This window comes from Euleptes europaea, chromosome 2 (assembly GCF_029931775.1).
Source record: "Euleptes europaea isolate rEulEur1 chromosome 2, rEulEur1.hap1, whole genome shotgun sequence".
NCBI classification, from domain to species: domain Eukaryota; kingdom Metazoa; phylum Chordata; class Lepidosauria; order Squamata; family Sphaerodactylidae; genus Euleptes; species Euleptes europaea.
The window spans coordinates 78,096,790-78,108,723 of NC_079313.1; the positions used below are offsets into that span (position 1 = coordinate 78,096,790).

An 11,934-nucleotide genomic window follows, 5' to 3' on the forward strand; every position below is an offset into this window, starting at 1 on the left:
AAATCAGCAACGGCTCTGCTGAAATGGGGAGGGGGGGATTTCCACCAGCAAATTCTCAAAAGCTGACCCTTCAAAATTCTCAAAAGCTGACTATCTATTTCCATACCTTGCAATCTTGTTTTTATTAAGCCAAAACTCACCTTGCACATCCACACACGTACACACAGGTTATGCCCTGTGGAGCTCAGGTTGTTGAATCCATTACACATTTTTTGTTTTCCTTTAAGATGTATGCTGAGCAAAAAGCAAATACGTTAGCTCCACTTATGGCTATCTTTCCAACCCCGTCTGTGAATTATTATCTGTTTAAACCTCCTTTCGGGGTCTGACAACAGGACTACAGAGAAACAGTGGCAACATTCATTTCATGGGCACTAAAACATTGTTATGAAGTCCTGAAGCTACCCTGACTGAGTGGGTTCAAGAGGACTGATATAATTCTGATAGTGGCCTTATTAATTCACTAATTAACTTTTAAAATGTATTAGTTCCATCCTTTTATGATGTAAACTTTTGAAATTGAATTGTGCGTATGTACTTATTGTATTTTACTGAATGACTACATTAGGCCTAACCTGAGTAAGTCCAACAAGCTGTTGCGCTTTATGGGCTATTTTGTGTGTGTGTGTGTGTGTGTGTGTGTGTGTGTGGCTATTTCACTATGCCTGTAAATAATCCCGATTTTAGTGGTGTGTAATAGGTGTTAGCAAAATGGCCTTACTACCTTTCTAGCCCCTAACTGAGTATTTCTAGAAAGTGCCATGTTATCACAGCAAATGCGCTTGGCTTATAGCAGTGAACCAAAATCAAGCTTCACATGTACATTTTGTGCTGGAATAATTAACTCCCATACCCCAGTCATGCTACAGACTCATGTATAAACACCTGGACAGCATGTGCTCTGCTGAGGTAGCCAGAGCTGAGATTAAGCTTGAGCTCTGCTCTCTGTGTTATAGTTGTATAAAAAGCTAAGAAAAAACATGAATTTATACATTATTAATAATTCCTGCTTGGCACATAAACAGAACAGCACTTTGACTTGTTCTCAGATGTTTCCATTCATTAGTTTCAAAGCTACAAGTTGCTTAAGTGATTTTCAAAAGCAGCCCAAATTCGACAGCCAAACAAGTTAATCTCCTACTGTGATGCAAAATTGTGAGGAAAAACTGAAGTATAAACAAGTTGATGGTGCCTCATTCTCCAACCCTCTTACCTAGATTTGCCATTTGTGCACATGTCTCAGTACAGGGCCCTTAAAAACGATGTCCACAGTTTGTATATTGTGTTAAAAAACAAATAGACCAGATACCAGAAGAGGCTTTGGGAATGAATTCATACGATTCTCTAAGTAATGAATTTAAGGGTACTGTGAGCTGACTTTACATATTTGGAAAACAAAGCTCAGAAAACCTGGCTTTGATCATGAGACTCCACTTTTTCAACATCGTAACTTAAACAAGATAGACATCGAGACTGAAGTGACCCAGAGAAACAGGAAAAAGTGTTATTTGTAGACTAAAAATGAAGGCAAGAGAGTGTAACTAACTCTGGGCATACAGGAGAGAGCATGGTCTGGAGTTTCCCTAAACGAACAAAGGACAGAATGACAACGAGCAAGCAGCTTTGTCAAGCAAGAAAAATTTGTTCTGCACAATCCAGAAACTGCTGTGGGCCCATCTAGTGGTTCCCTAAGCTGAGAGGAAACACTGCAGAGACTGATCTGGCAGGAACAGCGGTCAGGGCAGTTTATTTTAGAAGGCAGAGAATAAGGGGATGGGTTGTTGTTTTAAGGTATCTGTCACACAGGAATGCAGCGTTTATATTGATTTCTGCTATAAATGTTCGTATTACTGAGGATATATTTATTGGAAGAGCCCCATGGAATGTGTTCACCGATGCTTGCGCAACACACATGCGGTGTAAGCAGTGTTCCATAAACGTCATTGGCTTTCTCAAATGAACATCTGAACAGAGACAGCCGCACAAAACATGTGTTTCAACAAATGATCCTGCATCTTCGCACCCAAATCTTGCAGTCTATGTTCTGAGTTCCCGGGAGCACAGGAACCAGAATCCAAAGGGAAAAGAAACATATGCTAGTGCACTGATAAACTCTCTCTAGGAAGATTTGTAAAATAACCACTAGCACAAATATGTTCTATTCCTGTAGCGTCTTCCCACAAAATAAAAATTATACCTATTCTTGAGGCAAATACTCATTTGGCGTACAATTGTAATTTGCTGACTCCAGTTTTAAATCTGCAGTTAATCCCAATAAATTATGAAATTTCTTGAGGATTAAAAACTCATGTTTTGGAGGGAGAACCCAAAACAGTTATACCAACGTAAATATTAAAACAACTTTTCAGGTAGGTAAGGAATCAATCCATATTTACTCCACTAGTTTAAAGATATGAGGATCAATCCCTGTGGGACTATACATAATCTTACCATTAGTAATTAACAAATGGAAGTAGATGCCTATATGTATATTGATATATTTCCCTTAACTTTATCCTCTTAGTACTGTAGAACTAACGTTGGACAGCATTTCTTCTAATAAGAAAAACACCCCTTTTCCAGGAGCTTTAAAACTCAGTTTTGCATTCTTTCTTAAAAATCAAAGGAACCAGCTAGTGAAAATTCCAACTTTGAAATTACAAGAAGTAAACAAAAAAATGAATACAGCTTGTTGGTGCCGGCACAAGGAATGTCATGTGTTGCAATTAAAGTTATTCACCCGTCATGTGGTCTGATTCCATTGCAGTATTTGGGAGAATACAAATAAACAGTAGAGCCCTGCAATTCTGTAGGGTGTCTATTAGAGGCATAAAGGCTGTGCTGATCAGATGAATTTTACTACCCCGTCGATACACTTTTGCCGACCAGCCTGTCTATACAACCATTTCTCTGCAATGTATGTTAGGAAGGTGGTGAAAGGATCCTTGTTTCACCGAAAGGTTTGTATATACTGTTTATGCAAGGAAAATGAGACAGCTTTTCAGGGGTCAGTGGCCAGGTATTTATAAAGGCCCAGAAAGACACATTTACATACATGCAAATATGCGTGCATGCCTCTGCTTCTGTAAAAAAAAAACATGGAACCACTCAAACGCAAGGTCAGCCCTTTGACCCATTCTATAAATTACCAAGAATCTTTTGCACATATTGAACCCATACTCTGTTCTTACCCTAGATACTGGAATGCCCTAAATATATGTTCAACAAAATCATGCCTAAGCATGTCAAGGGTATTTGAAGGTCATAATTAGGTTTAACCATGCAACCATACGTTCATGCCCCATAAGCACACAGATAATATTACATTAATACAGTATGTCTTCAACCCCTTTAACCAGGCAAGAGTAAAAATTCAGCCCCCTAAACTAAACCTAGTCCATCTCCAAAATTTTATACTTTATGCATGCTTGTTGCATGTAAAGTCTATTTTCATCTGGCTCCAGTTAAAGCATTATAAATTCAAACCAATTTCTATTTTTTTTCAAGGGAATGCAAGCAAAATCAAGAAATAAAACTTTCTAAACCGTGACATTCTTTTAGTACAATTTGCAATTTTTTTATCCTGTCTTTCATGCTATAAAGTCTGTTTCTATAATTCCTTCTTCAAGCCCTTGTTCTCTAAAGGGTTTTTACATGGTTTGCCTATATACTATCCAAAAATTCAAGACTTCTGACAACAAAATCAGTGAAAGAAAGATTTAGTTTTTTCTGAACAAAAGACATGAGACATGTGCATGTGTTGTACATAATGCACGTAAACATATGTCCTTGCCATTCCATCTCTTCTACATGTTGTCCAGTTACTAATGGAAGGGTTTACACTTCTTTATACCACTATCTGACAGATGTATGTTAGCAAGATGGAACGTTCCATCCACTCTCATGTATTTAATCAGGAGACCAGCTTTTTAAGTGTCATCTTCCAGTGTCCACGTTTCATATCTACAAGCAGATTACACTGATAGTGGAGAGCACCATAAGCTGTTACTATAAGTTCTTTTTTTACTAATGATAACCTCAACTCTTTCTTTTCGGCTCCTATTAATATCCTCACACACACACACACACACATTTAACTGTTGCACTCAAGTATTAAAGGCAAAAAAAAAGAATCCCCTCATGCAAGCCCTTCTCACACAGTTTAAGTCATACTAGGGAAAAAGAGAGCACGTTTGTAGGGCAACGTGTAGCTTCTGTCTTTAAGAGAGAATCATTCCACACTTACAAACGTTGACATAAAAGACACACTCATGGCATATTTCAAAACCAAAGAGCGATGGATTTACAAGGCAGGTTGATTTTATGGTGACTTTTATTGACAAGGTATGCGGGCTTTCAGCAGATGCCTCCTAGCACCGGGAAGTTAACACAGTGCCTAATTCAAGGAGACAGCCCGAGGAAGCAGCACCGACAGGGGAGAGAGCGCAACAACGTCTCTATTACTCTCCTCGGCATCATAAAGGAGAGGAAGAAAAATGGTATCCAAGGGGGAACTGGGAAGCTGCGTGCAGTTTTTTTGGGGGGGATCACTGCTTCTCCCTTTTCTCCGCCCCCCCCTCTGATAAGCTAAAGATGAGGGAGGGGGCAAGAGTCCACAAGAATGAACAAAGGGACCCACATGGAAAAACAACCTTTGCTCAGTATCTAAGCTGTACTTGCATGAGGAAACTAGTACCAGTCAAACTCTGCCTTATCTTCTGTTTCCTAGATGGGGTACCATTTGATCTACTTTCCACACAGCGAGGCATCTCACAGCAGTTAATGAGGAAGCGGGTCAGCTGGGAGGTTGGAGAGGCTGCTGCAACAGGCGCTGCTCTTATAATGAACCTTGTACAAGCTAGCTTTTGCAAGGCCCCTGGTCTGCAAAAGGTGCTTTCATTTCCAAAATTTAGACAATGCCTGAAAACACTGCAAACCGTTTTAGGAGGTATAAGAGCTTGGCGTTCCAAGGTCAAAGACCATGCCTTCTTTCTTTCTCTAACACAGGGTTTCAGCTTATGTTAAATATCTAATAATTATACTTACACACTGATATGAGGGGCAACGTCTGGGATGCTAGTTACAAGAAGCCAATGTGTGAGGAAAGGGTTAGGGGGATTTTTAACTGCAGAACAGTATTTTTCAAAGAAAACGTAAGCTCCCTAAAAGAAACGTTTCTGGGTAACTACAAAGGACAACTTTGAACACACTAGTAACACAAAATCTCTCTTCCTCCTCTGTAGCGCTGGCAATATTCGGCAGCACAGCACCCCAATCTAGGCTGAGGAGAACAGCTTCCTTTTACAGCTTCCCTTCAATCCGCCTCCCTCTGCAATCCATCAACATCCACTTAAAGAAAACAAGACCACAAATATCATGTGCTTCTTTAATGTATCCTGGTGTTAGAGAACACACCTGTTGATTATTTCAACAGCCCAGCTAAGCAAAGTTAAGGTACTTACATCTATCGTTTCGGTCCTCAGGGCTAGATGAGGTCTCCCGGTCTGAAATGAGGCCAGAGACGGCAAAGATCTTTTTCCCTGTGTCATCGACTTTGAGGGAGCCAGGGGAGCCTGATGGGAGCTGGGCTCCAAACTCATACTCCTTGCCATCAGCGTCTGAGAAGCGGAGGTGGGGAGAGTCAGTATCATGGCAGTTCTTCAGGCGTTTGGCAGGTGTAAAAGCTGACTGGTAACTCTCCCTGTCCTCAGTGGAGGCAAAGGGACGGAAGGCCCCAACACCACTGTGGTTCAGCATACTTATTGGGGTGCAGTCCAGATTGGGGGGAGCAAACTGAGGGTGGAGATGAAGCAAGGAGGGTGGAAAATCGCGGTTGGTGAATGCTGCTGGCACCCCACCTTGCCGGTGATACATGGAGGCGAAAGTATAGGAGCCATTGGTGAATGGGATGTGAACTTCCTTGTCCACTGACACAGGAACGCCGAAGGGCCTTGGCTGTTGGCAAGGGATGGAAGCATCGCGGCTGGCTTCAGCGGTGGAAGCAAGAACCATGAGGGCTGGAGATGCCAGAGGATTGGGAAGGTAGGAGGAGTTTTCCATCTTGAAGGCTGCCCGGTGTAAGTCCATCGGAGACTCTTTCTTTGACAGGGCCACACGGGATATGGTCTTCCCTGGATGGAAAGCAAAACAACGTCTGGGGTAGAGCTGAAGGATTTCACTGGGACCTCATCACCATCTCAAAGCTGTGGAGAAACAGGAGGAAAAGAGGGGGGGGAACAGAGGTTGTCATTCTTTGGTGGCCAGCTGTCCAGGATGAACAAGAAAACTGCTTGAACCAGAAGCAAACCTCCCTGTAATCTCTTGTAGGAAACTAGCAGGAAACTACAAATATCTAGAAGTGCCTCTGACTCCCTCTAAGGGTGTGTCTGCACAAACCTTTCTCTTGCTCCCGATTCAGCGCTTTCACACTAAACTTGAGTTCAAGAGAAGAGCTCTCAAAGGATGATTTCGCGTGGCATACCAACAGTATGCAACCTGGCCTCAGTATTGTCTTCTTCTGCCATACAGAAGAGCAGTGGACTGGGGCAAGTTCAGATTGAGGAACGTGTGTCTGGCAGGGATCAGAGGTTCTGACTAAGTCGCTTTAACCCCCTCTACACCCAAGACCCATTAAAAAAAAATAGCAGCCTCTGAAGAGCAGGAAAAGGGCAACCTACCTACCTCCAACCAAAGAAAAAGTCATGTGAAAAATAAATAATCTTGGAATGTGAAAATCAATGGTGGGAACTTCGGTGCCCCAATCCAAAAACTAATTTCTAATAAAATTCTTCAAAATTACTACAAATGAACATTCCTACAGATATTTATACAGCCTGCAATGCATAAACAATCTAAGTGTCATTTCTGTTTTTTGTTGTAGAAGCAATGGATACATAGATTTTAGATTATATGCTGGAATAAACAACATGCTCTCTGTACATATTTCTAAATACTCCCCCCATCCTTCCTTTGATCTTCTTTTTTGTAAAGCAAGCAATACAGAACTTCATCAATAAAGTGCCTGGCATCTCTGACAATATTTAAAATCATAATGGGTGCTTGTGCCATCTGATCTCTCGCAAGCATCTGCCTTTCAGGTCGAGGACAGCACAAAACGGATCAGTAATTTTACTTCCTAATGCGCTCGTGCTTAAGTAGATTTGCAAACAGCCCTGGATGTACCATTAACATTTAGAGGAAAAAATACTAACACAATTTCTGGGCATGCTTGTCCTTTGCAGCTTCTTACAAATTGCAAGGAACAAATCACAACACCAAACAAAACAACACCAGAACAAAAATATCAGTGCACTTGTACATGTCGGTTTGGGAGAAATAGTCTTTCCTCCCAAACCTTTGAGATGAAATCAGAATTATTTGTCTCCTACTTCATAGCAAGCCCATAATCCTTTTTTAAGCGTCTACTGCCAACTATTCAGGGTGGCACAATATGCTTTAATATATGAGGACTGTTACTCTAAAACAATATACTAGCCTTGCCGCACTCAAAAGGACACAAAAAATTCATATAATAAAAAAGCTGTTAGAAAATGTGGCTGTTAGTTCCAAGAAGGTCAGACACAGCAAATAAAACCTACTGAAAGAGTCCCTTTTCTAATGGAGTGGCTTTTGTATTCTGTGAATGAGCAAGCCTAGGTTAACAAACTCTATGGCATTCTGGCTGTGCCTTTCATGGAGTCCTTTTCTCCCATCCTGTACCAAGGCACTCAGCATACTGAAGATCAGTGGGCATCATTTCTTGCTTCTTCCTCATTTGGCTCTCCTGCCAGGACAAATCTGGGCTAAATCGCCAGATCACAGATCTCATCTCAACAAAGTTCAGTCTCTTCCAAATGTAAAATATCTTTTATGCCAAGTTTTAACCCAGGGGCAGCCTGGCCAGCGTTCATTCCGTTGCTGTTCTCTTGCTACTTTCTGCACAATTGGTTTCTCAAAAAAGCAAACAAATGTTAAGACCAACCATCGCAACAATTGCCCAATTGGGGTGGAGAAATTGTATAATTATGCCCAGCTATTTTGAAAGAGAAAAACAAACAATATATAGAAATGCACTATGAACTGGCCTATAACACCAGTACAAATTCTCCCCAATTTAAATGGGGGGGGGAGGGTCAAGAGTGCGCTGCTGATGCGTCGGTGCCTGCTTTTCTATTTTTACTTGCACTGTCACCTCATTACGTTAAATGTATTTCATAAATTAGTAATCTGGAAGCCACACTTGACACTCCTTGTAGGATACTGTGAATCACTCCAACCACCTTATTCATTTGCAAACTTCATTACATAGAGAATAAATCAACACACTGTAATATTGCGTCAGGCCAAGTTTAATTTTTTCTCTCTCCTGAAGACTCGCATTCTCTCCCATTTTCGCCTCATCTCTTACCTCCTTCCCGCCATCCTTTTGCCCCACCCTGTGATTCCCTACTGCCACCATCATTAGGAGCATGTACAGATGAGGCTGCGGCAAGGCCAGTCATTATGAAAATCTATAGTTAATACACTCCCAATGTCAAAATGTCATCGGTTTTTAAATATGCAACCCAAAATAAGAAAACTAACTGGCCTGCTTAATTAAAAAAATATGGATTGCAGAATAACCAGTCTGATGAAGCATTCAGATGACGGGAAGGGAATGGGCACAAGCAAAGTAAGTAACTGTTACTTTTCTGCCTCTATGCTGATTTTTTTAATTTAGCACCCTGTGCAAATCCAGATTAAAATAACTCTAGCTATTGATCCAAGCAGTGGAATTGACATTAATTTTAGTTCACTTCTCACTTTGCAAAGGGATCAATAGGAAGTAATAACAGCTGACATCCTCGCTGAAAGGAAGAGAAAAGACGGTCTAGCGACAGAAATCGAAAAGCAACCAAATAAATCAGCAGATACTTTTCCACGGCATCAGACAAACTCCAAACAGATTGCAAAAAGTCTTTGTTGAATTAACTAAACAAGGAGTGGGGGAGGCCGAGGGGGTGGAGATAAATCTATGAAGCTACATAAACTGTCCACTGGGTATCAGGTTAGACGAGTAGAGAAAAACCATATACTGATTTCTAATATTATTAAAATCACCACACACTTGATTTTTAAAAAATCTTTCTTTTTAAGGCACCCATATACCACCCATCATTCCCAACGATTGCTAAATGGAACATGAAGCGGCAAGACCAATAGGACCTGAATGAAAACCCTTCAGGCTTGATCTACAACAAAACTGCATCCAAGAGCAAAATCTCACAAGCAAAGTCCACTTGAGCTTTAGGTTTCTCTGCTTATTCGTTCTTATAATGCTATTTTAACTACCCAGGAAGAGAATCTGCTGAAAGGAAGCCAGTCTAAGGTCATTCAGAATTTACCAATTTTTCTCCTAGCCAGCAGGCAACTGGATAAAGCAGTGCTGGCCCACAGCTGCAGGTAGAAAACCTATTTTACAGTGTAAATTACATGTAATAACATAGAGCTTAAAATACTAAAAGCACTAGAGTTTATGTGCAACAAATGACTTGTGCATTGTTACTTTAAAAACTCATTCTCCCAGACAAACTGAAACAAGTAAAAAATTGTGTGGTCTTTATTTCAAAATTTTAAATTAATGGAATTAAAATCATCATTTTCTCTGCTGTCTGGAGAGGGGAAGGGGGAAAAGCTTTCAAAACGAACAGAACAAAATATTCTTTTTATAAAACAACCCACGACTTCTGGAAAGAGGGGATGAAGAAGGGATCTTTGGATACTCCGGGTTGTTATTACTTTTTCCATCTCATAATTTTAAAAGGAGGACTGTAGAAATATATTCCTAGTTAGAAAATCCCGATTTAAAAAACCCAAAAACAACTCAGTTGGGGGATTAAAGTGCTCAAATGGATTATGCGTTTGAACTAAACTGGATTTCCTATTCCAATGAAAACAAATGCATGATCGAGAACCAGAAGGAAGGGATCCCAGGACATCATCAAGAAATCACAGAAATTATATGCGTCTCTTGTAGATAAATACCAGGGGGATGCTGGCGCTGCGGACTGGCCAACGAGATTATGAGACCAACTGCCGTAGGTGGGGGTGGGAAAAGGGGACTGCCGGTTCGGGACCTAGGAATACCTATCCGGGAAGTACGAAGAGCAGCCACGAAAGCCACGGCGGATCAGGACCCCCTGGTGCAACAACAAAGCAACCGCCTTGCCTTCCCCAACTGGTTTGCAACTCCCCCCCCCCCCCGGCAACAAAAGCAAGCAAAGGCAAATAACCCATAGGGATGCCAAAGAGCAATAATCTGGGCTGCAAAGGACACTTTGAGGAGTTGCTGAGCCGTACACAGCTTTCCATCATACACTCCATCCCAACAAAACACAGATTTTTTACTCCCAATAAAAAAAAAACAGTTATAAAAGTCTACGCGCGTGAAAGGCGTTTTGGGGAAACTATTTGGGCGGATCAACAAAAAGTAACCAGCCTCGGATCTGAAGTGACCCTGCGTCCCACCCTCTACTCCCGGTCCGGAAAGGTCCCTCAAAAGGCGAGGTGTGGACTCCGAGGGCGTCTGCCGGATCCCCAGCTCAGGGAAAAGACTAAAGCAAACTATTCAAACTCCGCTTTCTTGACCTAGGATTGGTTTGGACATGGGATATTAGCCCCGCTTTCCGCTCCTGGCAAAAGGAAACAAACGCGGTTTTAATTGCAAGGCGAAAAAAATTAACCCGCACTTGTCTGACTTTCCGCAGTTGCAAAATTAGAACAGGTGTCTGTCCTTTCCAGCACGGAAGAAGAGGGGGATTTAGTAGAATTGCAAACAAGGGCACCCACACAAAAACGCGCTTCCCCACCTTTCCCGCTCCCTTCAACGAAAGGAGAAAAGCGGGACAAGACAAGAAAATCTCCGAAGTCCGTTTGGGAGCGAATTCCCGCATCCTTTCGCCCCCCGCAACGTGCCCGCCCTGCCATGCCCGGGCACTTCCCCACCGGCCACGCAAAGCTTCTGCACCGGCAAAACAATAATTGTGCGCAATCGGTTAACAACAGCCTGGCCAAGATGCCAAGATTTTCCCTCCCTCCCAGCAACGTGTGCGGGGAGGCCAGTAAAATCCCCCCCACCTCAATGTCCAGGGTCCGCTCGGGGCTCTTTTTCTCCCCTGAAACAGCAAACAAAAGCCCATCAAGCGCGAGGATGACTCGAGCCGTTTGCATTTATTGTTACGATCCCTTCCCTGTACATTTCCTGTCTGGAAGGCGAACGCCTTGAATGCAACCCTTGAATTGGACATTGCCTAATGATTGCATTGTGCCCTGGCAGATGGTTTGTGTGTGTGTGTGTGTGTGTGTGTGTATTTCGATCTGCAAGGTGAGGAATTATTTCCCCTTCCTCGCAACCTCTGTACCGACTGACTTCCTCGGCCGGCTGTTGCTTTATTTCAAAAGCTCGTCCTTTCTCGACTGCCGGCCTGAAAAGGTGCAGAAAGTTTTTCCGAAAGGTCCCCTGCTCTGTATGCATCGCCCACTTCCTCTCGCCAAGGACTTCCAGCCGGGTTTGCTGTTTGCGCGCTGCACCGACGCTTTGGCTCTACAGGGCAGCTTCGCCTCTGCTATTGCTTGCAAAAATAACCGCAAACATCCAAGCGGTAATTTATTTAGTTTTTGCATCTCGCAAAAAAAAATTAAAAAAATTGCAGGCGAGTGAGCTGCTTTGAAGGAAGGAAAGTTGTTCCATTGAACTTTAACCATGCCTCCCAATTACAAACATTTCAAATTCGGCGCACAGGAAGAAAAAAATCCCCCCCCCCACAACACAATAAAGGTGAAAAGTTCTTAACTGCAAATGTCTAATTTCGAATACGGTCAAATCAAAGTTCGCGCGCGCCCTGATTCCCTAGTAAAACTGAAAGCTAATGGAAAAGATTATCAGGGCTGCAGGCG

General features: G+C 42.2%; 1 protein-coding gene across 3 annotated transcripts in view; it reads right to left on the bottom strand.

The window, feature by feature from the left end:
- RNF220 (ring finger protein 220) overlaps positions 1–6,138 on the bottom strand; it is a 337,388-nt gene extending 331,250 nt beyond the window's left edge. For 2 of the 3 annotated variants that reach the window (XM_056845154.1, XM_056845153.1), the window contains exon 1: positions 5,463–6,138. In XM_056845154.1, the coding sequence (XP_056701132.1) occupies positions 5,463–6,087 (625 nt within the window). In that variant the 5' untranslated portion in view covers positions 6,088–6,138. The remainder of the gene's footprint in view (positions 1–5,462) is intronic. The other variant, XM_056845155.1, reaches the window with a different exon arrangement.
- Between the last annotated feature and the right edge of the window lie 5,796 nt (positions 6,139–11,934).